Source organism: Micropterus dolomieu, linkage group LG12 (genome assembly GCF_021292245.1).
Source record: "Micropterus dolomieu isolate WLL.071019.BEF.003 ecotype Adirondacks linkage group LG12, ASM2129224v1, whole genome shotgun sequence".
Lineage (NCBI taxonomy): Eukaryota > Metazoa > Chordata > Actinopteri > Centrarchiformes > Centrarchidae > Micropterus > Micropterus dolomieu.
The window spans coordinates 10,927,354-10,947,028 of record NC_060161.1 but is presented as its reverse complement, the minus strand read 5'-3'; the positions used below and the strand labels follow the sequence as shown (position 1 = coordinate 10,947,028).

At 39.0% G+C, this 19,675-nt stretch overlaps 1 protein-coding gene across 1 annotated transcript in view; it reads left to right on the top strand.

Annotated features, from left to right (window-relative positions):
* Positions 1-19,675, top strand: part of nrxn2b (neurexin 2b) — a 578,222-nt gene that overhangs the window by 298,717 nt on the left and 259,830 nt on the right. The window contains exon 14 of the mRNA XM_046065329.1: positions 1,468-1,658. Within this exon, the coding sequence (XP_045921285.1) occupies positions 1,468-1,658 (191 nt within the window). The remainder of the gene's footprint in view (positions 1-1,467; positions 1,659-19,675) is intronic.

The following is a 19,675-nucleotide window of genomic DNA, read 5'->3' as shown; positions in this document are numbered from 1 at the left end:
TGAAAAATGACTCACAGTTTGGTCCACATACACTTCTGTTGCGCTGACTGTGTGAAGAGTTTTGACAATGTGACTTCAGTTTTGACCAACGCAGGTTAGCAATTGAAAAAAACTTTATTTTAGCTACTGTCAGAGATGTTCTTACTTTTCTCCAATTCCTTTTGTGTTTGGCTTTAATGATGACAATAGTCAAAAGTTATTTCTCAGTTGGCCTTTTACTTCTAAACTTTCCCATTGACAGAAAACATGAAAGCCTTAGCTTAATTTATTTCATACTGTAAAGCAATCCAGCCTATTGCCTGCAAAATGTAGCACAGTTGGACTGTCAATTGATCACCATTGATCTTAACTGTATGAAATAGCTTTTTCTTATCAAAGTTAATACAGATCAGTGAGTAATCTAATTCTGCAATGAATCAGTGTTGGCGGAATGAAAATGATTCATAAGTCTTCTTAAAAGCTCAGCTGAAAGCCACTCGTACGGGTGGTTGAAATACCAATGTCTATTTTTTTCTTGAAAACCTGTCTGTTGTGTATTTATTTTACAATCCATTAACTGATACCAGTGATGCATAATTGTGAGCACAATGCCTTTCTCTGAATGACAAAGTTGTTGTTATTATTTTTCAAATTGTGTTTAAAAGCTTGAAGAAGCAAACACAAACCAGAAATATATTGGTTCAAATTGTGAATTATATCACTCTAAAAGCTGTTCAAAATTAGAGTATCAAAAAGAGGCTTTGGCTTGTGTATTTCTCTTCCTCTTGTGCTCTATAATCAGCACTGTTACAACACAAAAGCCTGAGCTGCCTCTGCCTCACAAAGACAAGAGGCTACATAAAGGAATGGGAATAGAGGTAGGAAAAAAAACAAAAAACACATACCTTGAATGAAACAGTCACAATAGCCTTAACCTAAAACACAAAAGACAGCCACATTTGTGTGAAGGAGGGAACTGTGCCACTTTGTCTGCGTTTGGACGAACAGGGGCTTTAGACAAAAGGGGGTTTCTATATTTACATGTCAAACCATTTGAGTAAACAAAACTGCAGTGGATCCTCATGGGACGCCAACATAAACTGCCAATATTATTCTTCTCAAAAATATGTTCTTAGACAGAGAACAGGATGGAGACGTTGGGACAACGTCGGCGAACAGAATGTCATCCAGTCCAGTCACTTCATCAGTACAATTGGGAGGTTGATTGTTGTTGATTCTGACATGTCATGTCATCAATGTCTGTCATTGAAATAAAGCGTGTTAGGATGACAATAAACAATTAGAATTCCAAAGTTAAGCCAAGTCAGTGCTGCCATGATTGTCCCCATTTTCTTAAAACGTTGTTCTGGCTGGCTCACAATGATTTTGATTTTCTTTCCTTCAAGAACAGCCATTGCATTAAATTTGTTATAATGACAACACAAACACAAAGTTACATATTCTTTACTCTGACATCTTTCTTCACAGGTATGTCCACTACGTCTTTGATCTCGGCAACGGGCCATCACTAATGAAGGGCAATTCAGACAAGCCACTCAATGACAACCAGTGGCACAACGTGGTGGTGTCCCGGGATGCCAACAACGTACATACTCTCAAGATCGACTCACGAACCGTTACTCAGCACTCCAATGGAGCCCGCAACCTGGACCTCAAAGGTAACAGTAAACAGTCCAGCTCTCACTGATAGATTCTTTTAGAAAGCATTACCATTGACAGGAAATAACTATTCAGGTGTCATCCTTGGTGTGTCCCTTATGTGTTGTTAGAAGGTGGCCATGACACACGTCAACTCAAATCCACCTAAATTAGAACCACTTTCCGGATCACAGTTGCTTTTAGATGTACGTGCACTGCACATACATTGGTTTTCTTTGTCGCTGTGGAATTATTTCTTTTGGTGAGTAATTCTTCAGGACGTCTTGAAAATTTTTGTTCCTAAAAAATTGACAAAAACACTATTGTGATTATAGAATAGAGTCAGAGTGCAATTATACCTGGGTATTTTTGTGAGGTGTTCATTCTCAGTCACAAAAATGACTGAGAAAACCTGAGAAAGACTTACATGAATTTGCATGTGCTTGCTTGAAAATGCGCCCTGTTTTTTGTTGGTACTTTTTCTTGTTGTGTTATTTTTTATTACAGAAATTTTGGAAATTTCAGTGCAAGGGCCCAGGATGAACAAAGAAAACTAAGCGATGCTGCCAAGTGTAAATGTGCTTGCCAAACACGAGTGCTTTAGGGGTGAAATAAACCTTAACAAAAGCCTGGGAGCATCTGTGCTAGCCAATCCTCTTCACCTTGAAAGATGATACCCCATCTTTCAGCAGATCTTGGCTTTACAGAAACAGGGCAATAACAAAGCAATATCCTTTACCAATTGTTATCCCAATATGACCTAAATCCAACATCTAAGAAGAAGGTGAAAAAAAAAGATTCATACCAAAAACAATAACAGCTTATCACTTCATCCCTTTGTGCTTTCACCTTTTTTGTTTTCACTTGCTTGTTTCCAGCAAGCTGCCTGTCTGACTGGGAATAAAAAGTCACATGTCAGTGTGTGCCCACAGTCACGTTGGCTACACTTGACTTTTACGTGTAATATTATGACTATCTTTTGATGGAGATGCCTTTAGTTCTTTGACTTTAAAATACCCAGTCCTCATGTATCATCTTGAAATAATAGCCATAGTTACAAGGCACTTAAGTGTGAATTGGTATCTCTGGTCGGCTGGGAGACTGGGACTGGAAGTTCAGGTAATTGTAGGCTTTAGACCTCAGAAGTCAGGCTTTCTGATGCGTTATTTGGATGCTTGAGAGTGGCTCCCTGTGGACCCAAAGAGTGACAGCATGGAAATAAAAGTAGTGTCAAAAAGGAAGTGGAAGAGATGCTTACTTGAAAGAAAGACACCAGAATGATGACGGTGGAAAACAGAGGATAGCATCACCAGTGTTAAACTCTTTCAAGTGGCTGTCTGTACTACAATAAGCTCTGGATGATTCACTTTAATTTTGCCTGCATCATGCACCAGATTTTGTTGTGTAAGACACATCAAATATCAGGGTGAGCCCTTGATGCAACTGAAGGCAGCAGGTTAGTCAAAAATCAAGAAGTGACCAAAGGTTTTTTTTAAACTTACCCTCTCTGTTTTTAAAAAAAAAAATAGGATAAGCATACTGCAATTTAAAAAAGGATAATCATAACAGAGGTGGACGTAATGACACTATGCCACTGTCCTGTCCTGGTTTGAGGAATGAGACATGTAATTAACATGCTGGTCTTACTAAATTTCACAGTGAATGCAAATAAAATGCATCATGCACATACCCAAATATGTTATTGTCACATATGCTTTGGAGAAGGAATGCCATTGTCAAATTATTTGTTTGTTCATTTCACAAGACTGCAGAGTGAATAAAGAACAGAGTAATCAGTAATTGCTAGATATTATGAATGCTTGCTTTTGATGTTCTTGAGTTTAGCAGATCCCCTGTACATCCATACACTATATGCAGCATATCTGCTCTGTGATCTCCTACCGTAAAGTGAAGTAATTAGGGATGTTTTATTTTTGATGAATTGCTACTCTCTAGGCTCTGGCAAAGACTGCTGTCAATCAACTCTGCTATTAGACAGGAGAATCAATGACAGACAGCCAATTAGCTTTTTAAAAGAGTGTGCTGCTATCCTGCAGGTATGTTTGGGTTTGCGTCTTAGCCAGGACCATCATCTCCATCTTCAAACTCTCTCAGCAAATGCTGTGATCATGTTGTGCTGTGTCCTTTCTAATCAGGCAGATGCGATTCATAATCAACCCCCGAGCAGAAGAGATACACAACCTCAGGTGTCATTATAGTTTACTAAATGTAAACATAGTCTTTCTTCTTATTATAGGGACAAGCAGGGTTCTCCAAGCATTTATACAACTAGTGTTAAAATTTCCTCTCTCAGCTTGTGTGATTAATTGACCATTGTACCCCCTTCTTATAAAACACCACCAACCAAGTGTGCACCGACAGGATCCGTCAGCTGTCCACCACAGAGCCTGCTGCGACAATGGCGACATTTGCATATTCACCCCATTGGATGATTGTCTCAAATAAAACAGAAGGCTGCCGTTTTTCCTTTTCATTTGCCAATCAACACAGTATACATGGCTGGGGAGTAACCCTCCATCTGTGCTTTTAAGCTGTAATCCGCTGTTTTAGAAAGATTTTCATTTTTAGGGGTCCTTTTCTTTATCTGAACAACTTTTGCCTCCAGGGGATGGAGGCTGATTCAGCTCAGTGCTAGTGGGAAGAATCATAGTTGTAAATCTTGCTTCAGAGGACTTTAGTGGGGAAAGAGATGTCTCTAACCTCAATTCCCTCATCTAATTGGGAATTCAAACCTTGCTCTGTAGTTCTGGTATGACCTGCCCCCTGCCAAAATATAATAGACAGCTGTAGTGCCATAAACACAAGAGGAAAGCACCAGACCTAAACACGTGTGTAGGTGAAGAAATATTATACATAAACATATATTCAACCAAACACAAGATATTTTCTTCCCTCTTGCATTTATGTGTATGTTTTTTCTGACTGTTCAGCAGTCTCACACAAAGCTTTGCAAATCAAACACAGAAGAAATGGCAACAATAAGCCATTTCTCACAATCTCTTCCCTCTGTTTTAACACCATTTCTGCCTACATTTCAAAGAAAAAACCCAATTTCCCAAGCTTTATCTGTGTAATTGCCCAGAGAAAATGGGGAAAATAGGTTTTTGTGCTCTCTGTCTTTCGTCTCTTTGTTTTTGGACAGGCAAAGAATCTTCAAGGCATCCCTCTTTGTCAGCTAAAGTATGATGAGGGAACAACACGCACAGCCCCCTAGGATAGCACTAAGTGGATCTAGTTTTGTGTAGTGAATGCTAGCCTCAGAAGAAGACATGTTGAACATATACCATACAGGGAATACTCTGTCATTCCTGTTGACAACCTGCAGAACATAGTGATAGCAGGTTATTACCATATTCTTGCCCTGAAATAGCCTTGCTGATTCTACAGTGCAATGCAGATTAAACATGCCAGACAAGCTTTCCAGTATGGTGGTAAAACATGATGACACAGAAAAACCCACTAGAGTTGAAAATACCATAAGTCATGATAAGTTGAATGTGATATTACTATTTACAACCAAACGTTGAGTGCAGACTTTTGGAGCTTGGAATTTGTACTTGTCAATTTGATATGGAAGGTATGACACACAATTATGACCAGCAGATCTGACTCCAGTCTTAGTCACTATTATTCAGTGTTATGCAAAAAAAAAGAGTGGAGGGAGATAGAGTGTTTCATAGTCCATATACGCATGTTTCACTGGCATAGTACATCATTATCAAACTAGGACTGCTTGTTCGGGTCAATTTGTTCTTGTTCAGAACAAATTTCTTTGGATGCTTTGTTACTTACAGAGCCGAAAGTGGAGGTTACTAACCATTCAAATTGCCACAGACAAAATCAGAAGATCTTCATGGAGCATCTAAAACAGTGTTTCTAAAGCTCAGAATAAGCATGTCAAACTAAAACTAAAAATTATTATTTGCCAATACATTTCCTGAAGCATCTGTCCTGGACTCTCTGCTGCAGTTTGTATTTTGGGGATCTTATGACTAAGACCAATGGGGATCATGTACAGTATAAACTCCCCAGCTGCTACTTTGCTCCAGTAAAAATGTTAATTGTCAATAAATAATTCAGAAGTAAGGAAGGGATTTCCTTCTGTCGAGCTTAGCCAAGCCAATCCACAGGAAAACGGGATCGGACCCAAAATGCAGACACACAGGCTGAGCAGATTCTGAGAATTTAAGAACAAAAGTTGAAAAACTCACAAACAAGGTGAGGCAGGCAGTTCAAAAAGCAATAATCCAAATCCAGAACATAGGCAGATGAAATCAAACAAAGGGAAACATATAGGACAGGCAGGTACATTTGACGATACATGAAGACGAAGAAACAACAAACAGTTTGGAGACACAGACTTATATACAACAGAGAGGGCATGATGATTGGACACAGGTGAGATACATTAGGCAGTCACAAGAAATACAAAGACAGGAAGCACAGTTAAAGAAGACACAAGAGGCAGACACTTTCAAAACAAAACGGGAAACTAACAGAACACAAACCAAAGACACCTTCATTAATGACATTCCCTCAATCTCTGCAGGAAACTCTGCATTTCCTGTTTGATGTGAGTGCCGCTTTGCCTGTTTCAGTAGTGCTTTTTGATATTTTGCTACATGGACCTGATGGGGTATTGGTTTCATTCTTTCACATTTATGGTATAAATGTTTTAACTCTTCACTACAGTGTAATACAAACAGTAAAGCATATTTTATGTGTGTCACTTGTAGCACTTTAATATTAGAAATTACCATGTTCATTTTGAGGCTTCAGTATAATTACCAAAAATAAACAAGGCCATCACCCAGAAGACAAGCAGCCTCCTTTGGGTAAGATAGCAGAAGCAATTAGCTGCATCCCCTTTGTGACCGGAAGCATTAGGGTGTATATGATATGTCTTCATTTTAGGGGAACACTTGCACCAGTAAAACTACTTTAGGTGGACAGAGGCTAGTTGTCTCCATGTGTTTATGCTAATTATGGCAGGGTATCACAATTAATTTAACAGTGATATATTGATCATTAATTCATTAGTACTACACATAAAACCTTGAACCAAGGACACTTAAAGTTAATTAGTGAATGTTCTCTGACTAAAGCCAATGAGAATATCTGTCCTTCGCCATAACCTGCAACATCTTTTATTAATTGATTGATGATTAAAACTGGAACAATATATTATCAAAGTTAGTCAAGGGAAGCAGACAGAAAACTCCATGTGTTAGCAGATTACTGGTGCTGCCGTACAGTTCTGTTTGTATTTTTTCCTTGTAAAGCTGAAGTTGACATAAACAGTGTTGGTCATGTGGAAGAGGAAGTGAACACAAACATTCATTGCCCTTAAGGGAATGCCCTACTTTACTATGCAAAGAACATGACAGTGTCAAAGATATTAATGTCAGTATTAAAGACAGTGATGGGAAATGAGGACAACAACAGTAGAATAAATCTAAGAAGTGTTTTTTCAGGTTGGGGAAATGCAGGGAGGAGAAATAATTTAGCGTACAATGTTCAGAAAGTGCCTGTCCCTTCCTTCTGAAGATGCTTGCTAATGAGGACTACTTGTGTAGAATTGTAAAGAGATGACACTGAATATGTTCCATTTTTCAACAAAAGCAGAACAAATTGAGACACAATGTGGAGGAGAGGTTTGGCAAGAGAGAGAGGAGAGAAAGACAAACAGGTATACACATTTTAACAAGCTCTTCTCTTGCCAGTGGTAAAATTGAGATTACCCCGTTTCTTTCTTCTTCTTTCTGGCTAATATCAGTGTCTGACAAATCAAGTTACACTAATCCTGCTTCATACCTCATACCTATTGTCTGTAATTGTAAAGTTGGTTTTACAACTTACAAATTGCAGGAAGCACCATATTTTCCAGGTCAATATAAAATGCAAAATGCTCTCTTTTTACATTGCAATCTCAACAATAAAAAGGCAACATATTCAGCACAATAATATTTGTTCTATGATTTTAATACTTAATAAAATACTGCTGTATATGTCGTCAGTCGCCAGTGCAAGCAGCTCATCATGATCCATATTGATGTTGTTTGTTAGACTTTCCCCCAGGAGATCACTGTTTGTGTTTCTCTTTTTTTTTTTACCATATAAGTTAAGTAACGCCACGACTAAGTCATTTTTGTGACTAAAACAAACAAACTACTACAATGACTGAAGCTAACGTTACTGAAGCTAAAATCCAAAAACTTACATGAGAGGATGATGTGATAAAAGGACCGAGAGTGGTTGGATTAAACACATCAGGTGAGACATATTTCTGCGTGGAACATAGCAAAGTTATCTAAAAAGCAGCAACCAAGCAATGAACGTTAGCTAGCATTACCGTGCTAATATGTTGGTGATGTATATTGTGCGGGATATGTAGTTCATTGAACGGTTTTCACACAAAACGACATGTAACTTTACTGTTTTACGACAAACTGCAACTTTCTTGACGGACATAAATATCTTTTAAATTGACAAACATCATATGTGTAATTCAGGGCACAGTTCAAACAGGATACAAAAATAACTTGTCTCTCGCCTTTGATTACCGTGCATATTTTTTACAAAATAATGGGCCGGAAGTGGAAGCAAGTGACTTGGGCTCTCTGTAGGCCTATGTGGTTTTGGAAGTGATTGGCCAAATACATATTCTGTCGTGTTACACGTTATAACCAGGGAAATTAATCGAAAAATAATGGCTGAAGAAAAAACTACTGAATCTTCCATATCTATATCAGCCAACAATAAAACACACCACTTTGATAGTATGTGGGAGCAGAATACAGATGTAGCCTCCACAACAATACTAAGAAAACAAATAATATTGCAAGGTAAAATGAATAGGCTTGAGTATATCTATTGCACAGGAAGCAAAACAGTCTAAGTACAAAGCAAAGAAAGAAAAATAGTCAATTTATTTGTTTGCACGTGGACACAACGAGCTGTTTAGGAGATGACCATGGTTATCACAGCCACACTAACTGCTTTGTGATACTACACATGTGCAGGTGACCTAAGACAATTCTGATTAGTGGGCTGTCATTGTGAGGTCTACATTTACCCCATTAGCATTAGTTTGGAAAGCGTTTATTTATGGCACATTTATGCAAATATCTTCTTATGGAACTGATTTTTAAGTAACAGCACAGTAGAGGTACTGCAGGCTTACGCACATATACAGTATTTACACACACATGTTAAGATCCTTAGGGATATCTGACCTCCTCAATCTGTTAAGAAGTCTTGACTAGAAGATTACTTTAGAACATTTTGATCAGTGACATCTTAGTAAAATCTATCTATCCATTGACTAACTTCTTTCAATGCGGATGGATGAAGGATGAGCCTAGGCACCCTATGAAGGAAACTCATTTAGGCAACCTGATCTGCGACATCATTTTTTTAGCTTATTATGCACATAGCAGGCAAGATCAGACTCAAGTCCGTTTTAACCACCAACTTCAGTTCAACTGTGGATGCCACTGAGTGAACACATTTACAGGGAATCCTTCCTGTCCTGCTGGTCACTCTCTGCTAATTCAGGAGTCCTCTGTTCCAGTCAAGGCCTCTGTCTATTGGCTGATGACGTCCCCCTGCAGGTGTCCATCCGCAGCTTCCACCTACTTTGCCTCCTTTTACGTTATTATATTTAATCGTAATGCTAATGCCATACTACATAGATAATTTCTCGCGCTACCCTTCTCTGTAAGAGGATCAAATTGAGCAGCAGTGCAGCAGCTCTGGAGCTGCTATGGATTTAGTGTCTTGCTCAAGGACACCCCAGTAGGGGGTATATTTGGTCAAAAGGATTGTATATCCTCAGATAAAAAGAAAATGATCCTGTTTTATGAGTTTAATACAATCTCAACAAAACATACATGTTTTCTACTGTGTTCTGTCATCTGTCCAGCATTTGACCTTGAATGTGGTATTGTAAGGGCCACACTGGTTTGCTTCAGTTAGGCCTGCTAGTCATGAGCAGCACATCATCAGTACCACTGTGCATGACCATCCCCTGTACACGTCACTAATGCTTTAACATTTTACAGGTAAAGTGAACCTTTACTACATCCAGAGGGATTTCCTGTCCTTCCATTATATTATGTGGAGAGAGAGAATGTCATTACCATATCACCAAGGTCTACTCCTTTATGTCAGAAGGATAGATTTCTCTTCTCCCTCTCTATTGCTTCTTATCGCCCTCATCCAGTAACATCACATCAATGTGAAAGTCTTTCAAATCAGCATCTCTGGGGCAACAGTAACAAGAACACAGTGTAGATCTGTCAAGTGAAGGACAAGACAGAGATGTGATCATAATGAAGAAAGTCATTGTCCATTGTCCGTGGAAATTAAAATAATAATTATTTCCACCTCCGGCACCAGAGAAACAGCACAGAGCATAATTTAAATCTGGAGGCAAAATATTACGAATACTGTGCTGTACTGATTACATATCGTTCTTCAGAAATGTTCTTGACTTTAATCTTCATTAGAGTAGCTATACAGTTTTAGCTTAAAGTGTTAAAATGAGTCAAGGTTCTATTAAGCTGAAACTAAACTTCAAAGCAATCTCAAATATCTATGCCAACCAGAAACCATTGGGCAAGAGTTTCAACACATAGCTTCCACTAGTTGCTCTCTCCATGTGTTGAATTCAGTGAGTAATCATCAAATGTCTTTGTCAGACAATCCCTCCCCCCCTAATTTTTACTTCTACTGTGTTTTGGCAGTTTTATCAATGACCAAAATGTGAAGGCTTAAACAGAGGGATGCTGGGGGCATCTTTACTCCATTGATGTCTAAGCCCATCACACTCACTGTGGAGCCACGGAGGCTCAGGTACAGCTAAAATGTTGTTTTTCCCGCCAAAGATGGTGGGTTTGGTCTTATATAATAAGAATCAAACAAAGAAATACTTCTTCTCAGTTTTTTTTGTACAAAGTGTCGGTACCTTGAAGCCAATCAGACAGATCAGTAGTGTAAAGAAAAGGACACACTAGTTGACTTTTTAAATTTGTTTCAAACAGATTTTAAGACTTTTGATAATAGAATTTGTTTAGACGAATGGTTTTTAGTTCATGCAGGAACATAATAGCACCCCGCTGTTCCCGTGAGGCTTGTTAGCTCAAAGTGTGGAAGGAAGGTTTTGACTGAAAAACAACATTGTTGGGAAGAGAAAAGTGAGAAATGTCAGTTTGACTATGTGTATCTGTGCCTGTGTTTAAAACGCGTTTACTTGATTCAGTTTCCTCTTTAAAACTGATTCAGTTTGCACCTGGAGTAGGATTGTGAATGACAGAGAGGGAGGAGGCAATGTAATAAAGATCTGCCAGAGCAGCGCCTGAATCCATTTGCATAATAATAACTAAACAAATCACATGCAGCATAACTGGATTAGCGCCTAATGTCAGATGGTATAAATGTCTCAAGCACTTTCTTCAGCCTCTTGCATAGCACCTCTGCATTAGGAAGCTGTTGGATGGTGAAGACACTGGAGGCAGATGCAGAGTTCATCCAGACTGCGCCATTAATTTGTCATAATCTACATCATCAGCACAGCACACATGTTGTCATGATCACCGTTCTTATCTTCCTCATTGTCAATGTTTTCATTAGTAAGTTGAGGTTTCTTCTTTTGAGTTTATGTTGAAGTTTTCTCCTTTTTATCTGTTTTATAATTTCTTCTTTTCACTTTTGTGATTTGAATGTGCTGCTCTTCATCAACGTAAGTTTTTTTTTTAGAAACCACCTCTGAAAGTGAAAGTTGTTTTTTAAGTCAACATGGCAACATCAAATGTCATGTCAAGTCATGATTCAGCCTAAATATTTAGGTCATTCATGCCGTCCTAAAAGCTTCACCTGCCCTTCTAGATTCTTTTTTCCTCCCATGTCCTTCTCTATCCCCTCTGTTTTTCTGCTCAATGTCAGTGCTCTCTCAATAAATGATGGGCTAGGTAGCTTGAGTGCTGCAATAGAGCAGCCTGTTTTAGCCTTTTTCTCTCACTGACCTGTCTTCCATTACAATTTACTATGGCATTACTCAGAGCTTTGACCATTTTCCCACTCTCCTGTCTCCTTTTTCCTGCCTCATCTCCCTCTCATCAAAAGCCAACTCTTCAGGTTGAGGTTGAGCCCAGACAGAGACGGTGCTTCTTCAGAGTGCATTTGTGTGCTTATGCCTGCACACGTGTGCATGTCTGTACCGTTTATACTCATTGTCCTCTTTTACAACCTCTCTGCAGACTCAACTTAAACAATTCCTCTAAATGAAAATTTAAAACATGAAGACGTGACCATATTTGAACAAGACGGTGGCGCTAACTAGCTTGCTTAGCTAGGTGCAGCTGTAATTCACGTTAACTGTCATTTTGACCGAGATGATAATGGCTAGCGAACAACAGTCTTAAAACTAAATGTACTCACCAGTAAAAAGTGAACAGCCAACTCCTAATAAGCTTTACAAGTCACTCTAGCCTGATTGACAGGTCACCAAGGTAATGACTTGTCAGTCATAGATAATCCCACCCTGAAGCATACTCTGCTTTATGGTCTATGTTCCTCTAAATGGGACCATAATTTACTAAATGAACATCATGCTGTGTTGAAGAAAACATGAAACTAGCGACTGAGACCATAAACTCATTAGTAAAGTGTTTACTGAGGTAATAAATCAGGTGAGAAGTAGGGTCATTTTACCTTATTTCTAATGGAGCCGGACTTCTTTTTGCAACCAGAGGAGTCGCCCTCCTCTCTTGCAGAGTGAATATACACAAAATATTCAGTTAATATAAAAATGATTTGTGAGAAAAAGGTTATTGGAAAGTAAGAGAAGGCAACAGATTGTATTAATCACCTGCTGTTTCGGTTATAGGACCTCTGAAATTCTCCCTCCACTTTATTTTATTTAACTCTCAAAATTACACACACAATAATGGAAATAAATTTCCCACAGTCAGTTGTGGGTTTATTCAAGAGAGACTGGGACTGGCTTTATCCCACATCAGTCATAAATCCCTGGGGCCTCATTGGCTGGCCTGTACTCACCTAGCAGGGGCCAAGCTTGTAATAATGCCCCCTGATGAATGGGATATTGTTTTGGGTGCGTTTCTTTATTTTTCACATTCCCAAGTCACCTTCTTCATCATCTAAAAAGACAGGTGGGAGGAGAAAAGCATGCCCTTCCCCATTATATGATTTTAAAACCTATGGCAGAGGCCATCATGAAGGTCCGTTAGAATCATAACAGTGGGATTCTTTAAATAACTCAACTGACATGTAAAGGGAAACCCACCTTAAAAGAGATTCCATCAAAGTTAGTTTTATAGAATTATAGATAAGTAATATCTAAGTATGAACAAGTCTTTTTGTAATCGAGTGAACCTGCAGGGCTGTTCCAATGACAGTGAATAATAGAATAACTGCTAGTGGATTTTACTCCTGGATATGGGTACATTGTCTGCTTCACAGCTGGAATCTCAATTAGATCAAACTGATTTAGATGTAATATCTGAAACTGAAATTCTGAACCCACAGTCAGTCGCTACTGCAGCTTCAGAGGACTAACTCCAAAAAGTGTCACCTGTGCAAACGTGCAGTCTGCTCACATTCAACTTCAGCCAGTTTTAACAGGTGCAATAAAAACTAGATCAGTAAAAGACTCAGATAACCGGCCCGAACAATTGACCTGTACTGTCACTTGCACCAGATATCATTTAGAGGAGAATCGAGTAATGCAAAGAGGGCTGGGTAGGAGAGAAATACAAGGTGAGGATATTGTGAGTGCAAAGCGGGGGTGGAAAATGAAACGGCAGGGAGATGAAAACAAATACAGGGAAAATGGAAAGTTATAGATAGTGACCGAGCAAAGTGAGAGGAACTGAAGTGCAGTAGAAAGGAAAGAACACATATAAAGAAAATGGAAGCATCAAAGTGCATGGTGACGCCTGCCTGTGTCACCATACAACCTTTCAAGCACTGATACATATTCTGAGCTTTCTTAAGGGCTCGCATACAAACTGATTGTGTTCGGGTCAATGAAACATCATCATGGTGGCAAACATGTTTAATTACCTGTTTTTTGTTTTAGAAATTTGGGTATTTTTTCCATATACATGCCTGTAGGGAAATGATGGGGTTGGTTGCAGCTTGTATAATTTTAATACAACAATGTTGTAAATGATCAGCTTAGACATACGTCTGAATTAATGGAGATGAGCAAATCAAATAATAATGCTGCTCTTGATTACTAAATAAACAAAATATTTGCATCAAAACATCCCATAAAAAGCAAGCATGACAGAGCACATTCATTCTGGGTATGATATTAATTTTAATTGAAATATTGTCAGTTGTCAGTCTGCTGTAGAAATTATATCTTTAGAGCTGGACAGACTAGTTTGTTTGTTGCTCAAGAAACAATAATGAGCTGACTGCTAATCAATAGCAAGTAAGAACTCCATTTCTTCCTCTCTGTTGTGTTCTCTCTTGCTCAGGTTGCCTGTGTAAAAATGTCAATGTGCATTTTGAAGAGCTAATTGTAATGAGTCATTTTAGGCATGTAATGTGTCACAAAACATGCTGCAATTCAAAAACAGTAATTATTGCATGACAAACAAGTCATGCTTTATAATAATAGTAATAGTATTACTGTAGAAATATATGTGTTATAATACTAATTAACTGTAATTTGATCAGTTACTCTATTAAGCAAACAATGACATGAATATTGATGAGTCATTAGTCAGTTTGTGTTATGACAGAACCTCGATTGTGGTGATGGTATACCAAATATATGCACACTCAGTAAATTTGATGTCATTGTAATCATTTAATGTTGCGTTTTCCCTCAGTGTTTCCAATTACATAAATCTATTTACAGATTTTTCTCCCTCACTTAGCTGCCGACGTTGAAGGCATTAGAGAAAGAGCTCCGCCTTTTGAGAGATTTTGAAAATGTATTTCACCACCTGTGGTTACAAGAGAACCGACAGAGAGCGAGCTCGCACCTGTTAGTGAAAACGTGCCACTGCGGTATCAAATAATTATAGCCTTAGTTGGCTATATTATTTTTTCCTTGCAGAATTCAAAACATATCTTGCTATACCATTTGTTTTTCAGATAGACACACATCCAAAACATAGAGACGCAACATAATTATACAACTTGTGATTTAGAATCAGCAATTAACAAGCAAACTGCGTCAACATTTATTCTCTGTACCAGTCGTCTTGTTGTGGCGTCTCTGCAGATCAGAGTGCCTCTGTAATTAGCAATCACACAATCTTCCTGCTGGCTGCCATTGTTTCAGCCCTGCCTATAACACACCACCACCACCACCACCACCACTGCCTTGCACTTATTTTTTTGCACAGCCCACAGCATGCGTGTGTATGCACGTGTTTTTGTGTTTCTCATCAGTAATCATTCAATCTTTGTCAATTAGAGCCAGCATGGGAGCCAGGCAACACAAGCAACAGAGAGAGAGGAGAGTGAGGACTCAAGAGGGAGGCAGAGATTCTTAATAGGGCATTTAATGAAAGTTAATGGTGGGCCTTGTGTTCACCAGGGAATTGGCAAGAGGGAGCTGATTATTGCTTAGAGATGAGACCCGGCATTGTGCATTCATGGCCTATTCTCATTATCAAACTTCTCTTAATGATGGATATAAATAATGTATATCAGAGTATTGCTAGATATGGGCAATACCATCACTTCACTTGGGAGCCAATTACAGGCAAGGATGAAATACGGGTCTTGTCTTGAGTTGACATGGTGTACTGATCGAATAAAATGAATAGCTCTGCTATTGGATTTAAACAAAAAAAGTAAACTTTTTCATGATAGAAATATCCACAACTCCATTATTTTCCTATAGAAGCTGGAGCACTTCAGACATTAAACATTATTTGGCGGTTAAGATCGGTGGCATGGGGCTTACCACCATGAAATTCATACCCCTTACAGATAAGTCAAAGATAATGAAAACAGTGAAATTGGAGCTATGAGGTTTTCTCTTGTCTGGTAGTTTTTCTGATATATGTATCTGATAGATATATATATACACAACACAGCCAAGGGATTTACGCATCTCTAAGAAAGTAAACTTGTTAGGCAACAACAAAATTACTAATATTTTTCAGTCAGTTCTTCTGTTTAGTAGAAATCAAAGAACACGTTGTGAATGGCCGTCACGGGTCCTGAGGTAATCGTACCATCTCGCCAATGTATATATGAGGTTCTCACACTGTGGAAAACAAATGAAATCATCATCACAGAGATTTAGATTTCACTTTGAAACCCTCTGAAAACCCGTAATTGTCCAGTATAAATGTCATGTCAGTGTGCTGTTCCAGATTGTGCTGTCAGAGGCTCTCCTGGGCCCACGTACCATTGCGTCCCATCTCCTCCCATTCAGCCCCTGAGAGGCCATTATGGTAACCATAGAGATGTGGAGGTGGTAGTCTCTGGCGATGTCTGGGAGGCTGTAATTGGTCCCGTCTTGTGGATTGCTCTGAGCTCTTCGGCTGCACAGGCATTCGTCACTGCTGGGACCGCAGAGGCATGCGAGGACACAGTTTCTGGCTGGCTGGGAGGAAAACGGTTACTCATTGTTTCAACCTGCCCACACTAGAACAGTCCCAAGTCCATATCAATGATAAGGATTACTCACAAAATAACAAGACCCAGGTTTATATCACAGTTAGGTCTATAGCAACACTCAAAATGTTTTTTCCTCTCTAAGTTTTGTAGAATGACTAACACCATCACTGTGTAATAACAAGTACACAGCAACTAATAGTTGTGACCAAGAGATGAGTCAAAATTTCATATTAACACGTTTAGTTTGTGTTGTTTATTAGATCCCCGAGTGGAACCCAGTTCTCAGTCCTGGTTGATTGGGCGACACCTGTGGTTATTGGGGGTAGGCCCCGACAGCAAGTGCGGTCTAAACAAACTATTAAATAAAGTTTTAATAAAGAAGTTGGGCAATTATCTGCCTTTTTCCATCATGGAGTCTGCAAACATCAGGGCACAGTGAAAGGAGCTGGTTACCTGGCTGAGAAGTTGGAGGTGTGCAGCCTGTCGCATGCCGCTCTTCGGTTTGCATTAGCAGTAACTTAATACAGCATTTTTTCCAGGAAGTTTGGCACCGACACCAAGTTAGGAACAATGCAAATGCTGCAAAGGATTCCATCAGTGGGCTGTAAGCTTAATCACCATTTTGTTACCTCATTCGCCCGGAACTTAGAGCTTTTTTTAATTTTGTGAAATAAAATGGTTCTAAAATAGAAACAGACAAGATAAAATGGAGTTTACGTTGGGTCACTCATGAAATTATGCATGTAGCAGAGCTTGCATCTGTGTTAGGTACGACACTGTGTATTTCTCACGTGCTAACAAAGTCTTTAGATGTTTGGAATTGGAAACTCAACAGTAAACATCCCAGGTGACACTACAGCCGTGTCACATTAAAAACAAGGTAGATAAGCTCTTACACATGCTGCGGAACAAGCTGTGCACGGCCCAAATGAATAAGGAACTCAAAACTTTACCCAAAGAAATCTGTAATTCAAATTAAAATATTCAACTCCAAACTGAACACAATGAGAGCCCAGTTGTCCGAGTGGGTGTGTGTATGTGTGCTCCATATTTATTCATCTTCTGTGGAAAACAAAACTTGCATGACTAGTTTTTACAGTACATCTGGCGCAGCCCTCCCTCTTCTCTTATCTACTCCTGTTATGCAGTCAGCCAGTGGAATCTCAGACATGCTGCTGACTTATGCAGGAAATGCACTGTTTGTTCTTTTGAGATTAACTCCATACCAATAATTTCATATTTGCTAAATGGTTCTTGCAGCCTCGATTTCAGGACATCACTCAGTTGGACAGCTAATGAATTTGTTGTATTGATTATAATGCCCGGGAGCCCCGGCTGGGAAATATGAAGTGTCAAGTACTCATTAATTCTAGAGAGAAGTTAGCAAACATCATTGACTCATTCCATTACACCAAGTCCACACATAATTGACCCAGTGGCTCATTGCTTCTCAGAGTGCTAAAGTTGAAACTTCTGGTTTTCAGCTGTGAAAATATATATATTTTCTCTTTCTGAGTAGGAAGGTTTATTGATGATCCTATCTTTGTTGCAGGATCTCGCCCCTGTGTGCTAGGTTTTACTGGATGTTCTTTTTGTGCCTACTTAAAGATAAAGGGTAAAGTAGGAGTTTTGATGATGAGAAATGCCTGAAGCATTTCAAACCGTGTTTATTCATACGCTCTACATCAAAGGCCTCTTTGTGTTTTTCATAATTTTACTTGGCATTTTCTTCACAACTCTACAGTACAGAGGGCTGAGAGAGAAAAAGAGAGACAGATAGAGAAAATAATTGGGCTTAAAAGTGGATGGATATTTCCTTTTATGTTGTAATGTAAAGAGACCTTAATTGTGCTTGAGCGCCGAGATATCCCAAAATTCAGCTTTATCATCTCGCTGAGGATTCACAAATTCTGCTTCCTTCATGAGAACATGCTGCTCTCTATATTATGTTCTTCTCGGAGAAAAATACAGTATATCGACAGGCTCACAGAATAAATCTTTTTAAGCATCAAATTCTATTTCCAGTGCTTCAGGCTGGATGCTGTACAATCTACATATTCATGTCGACTGTAAGCTACTGAACCAAGTGATCATTAAAAAATAATTCATGATCTGCCCTGTTAAAACATTTTGTTTTTTTGGTGACTGTAATGTCTACTGTCTGTAACCTGCATCCACCAGCACACGCCTTTAGGGTGGATCAGCAACAATCTGTGATTCATAGAAAACCACACATACCCCCAAATGGGTCAAAGACTTGCTCATTTAGCCTTTTACAACAACACTAACGTCTGGTGCACACTAGAGGATTATCAGATTTTAACCAATTATAAAAACCTGGGACACCGCAGACGTAACGACAGAATTAACAGATTTTAAATGTTTCAGACGTAAGAATGCCACACACTAGACGATTCAGTCAAGACGCAGCACCACACAGTTGGTGTTTATACTAAAATATTTCATTGTGGCGATTCCAGGGGTTTGGGATCTCACAGAAACTTGAGTTAAACGTGACTTCAGACATAAATAAACATGGAGGCAGACTGTCATTGTTAGCTAGTTGCACTAGAGAATAAAACTGTGAATGAACCAATGAACTCATGGCTAAGAAGAGGGAATCAGAATGGTTTATATATTTTATAGCACAAGCAAATACACAACGCATTAGTGACGCTTCCTGCTCAGCTCACTCTCATTGGCTGTTGGGGGTTTTTGATCGGAGGCTCCCTAATCAGAAATCAGAAATGATGGAGTCGGTGACCTTAACATTATATACACTCCTCACATTACACGATCATTTGGGCCAATAATTTGTTCCAGCCTTGGACTGGGAATGCCCCAGCCATTGTCGGGAAGATTCGGACCCCAAATTGCCCCATTTATCCTCTAGGTTGTGGCCAGCATAAGGGGCCATTTTATACTGAGCAAATTATTCAGGAATAATAATAATAATAATAATCTTTATTTGTAGAGCACTTTTCAAAAACAAGTTACAAAGTGCTTTAACAAGTGTAAAGTACTAAAATACACGTTTAAGATAAATATAAAATTAGTAAAATAGAATAAAATAAAAGGGATAAAATAAAGTCAAATAAGATCGGGAAAGGCTCTCCTATAAAAGTATGTTTTAAGAAGGGACTTAAAAGAGTTCACTGACTCAGCTGACCTGATTTCCTCGGGCAGGCTGTTCCAGAGCCTCGGGGCCCTGACAGCAAACGCTCTGTCCCCTTTAGTTTTCAGTCGAGACTCTGGAACAGACAACAGACCTCTGCCTGAGGATCTCAAGGTACGTGCTGGTGCGTATGGGACTAAAAGTTCAGAAATATAACAAGGCGAGAGGCCATGAAGAGCTTTAAAAGTGATCAATAGAATTTTAAAGTCAATTCTAAAACATACT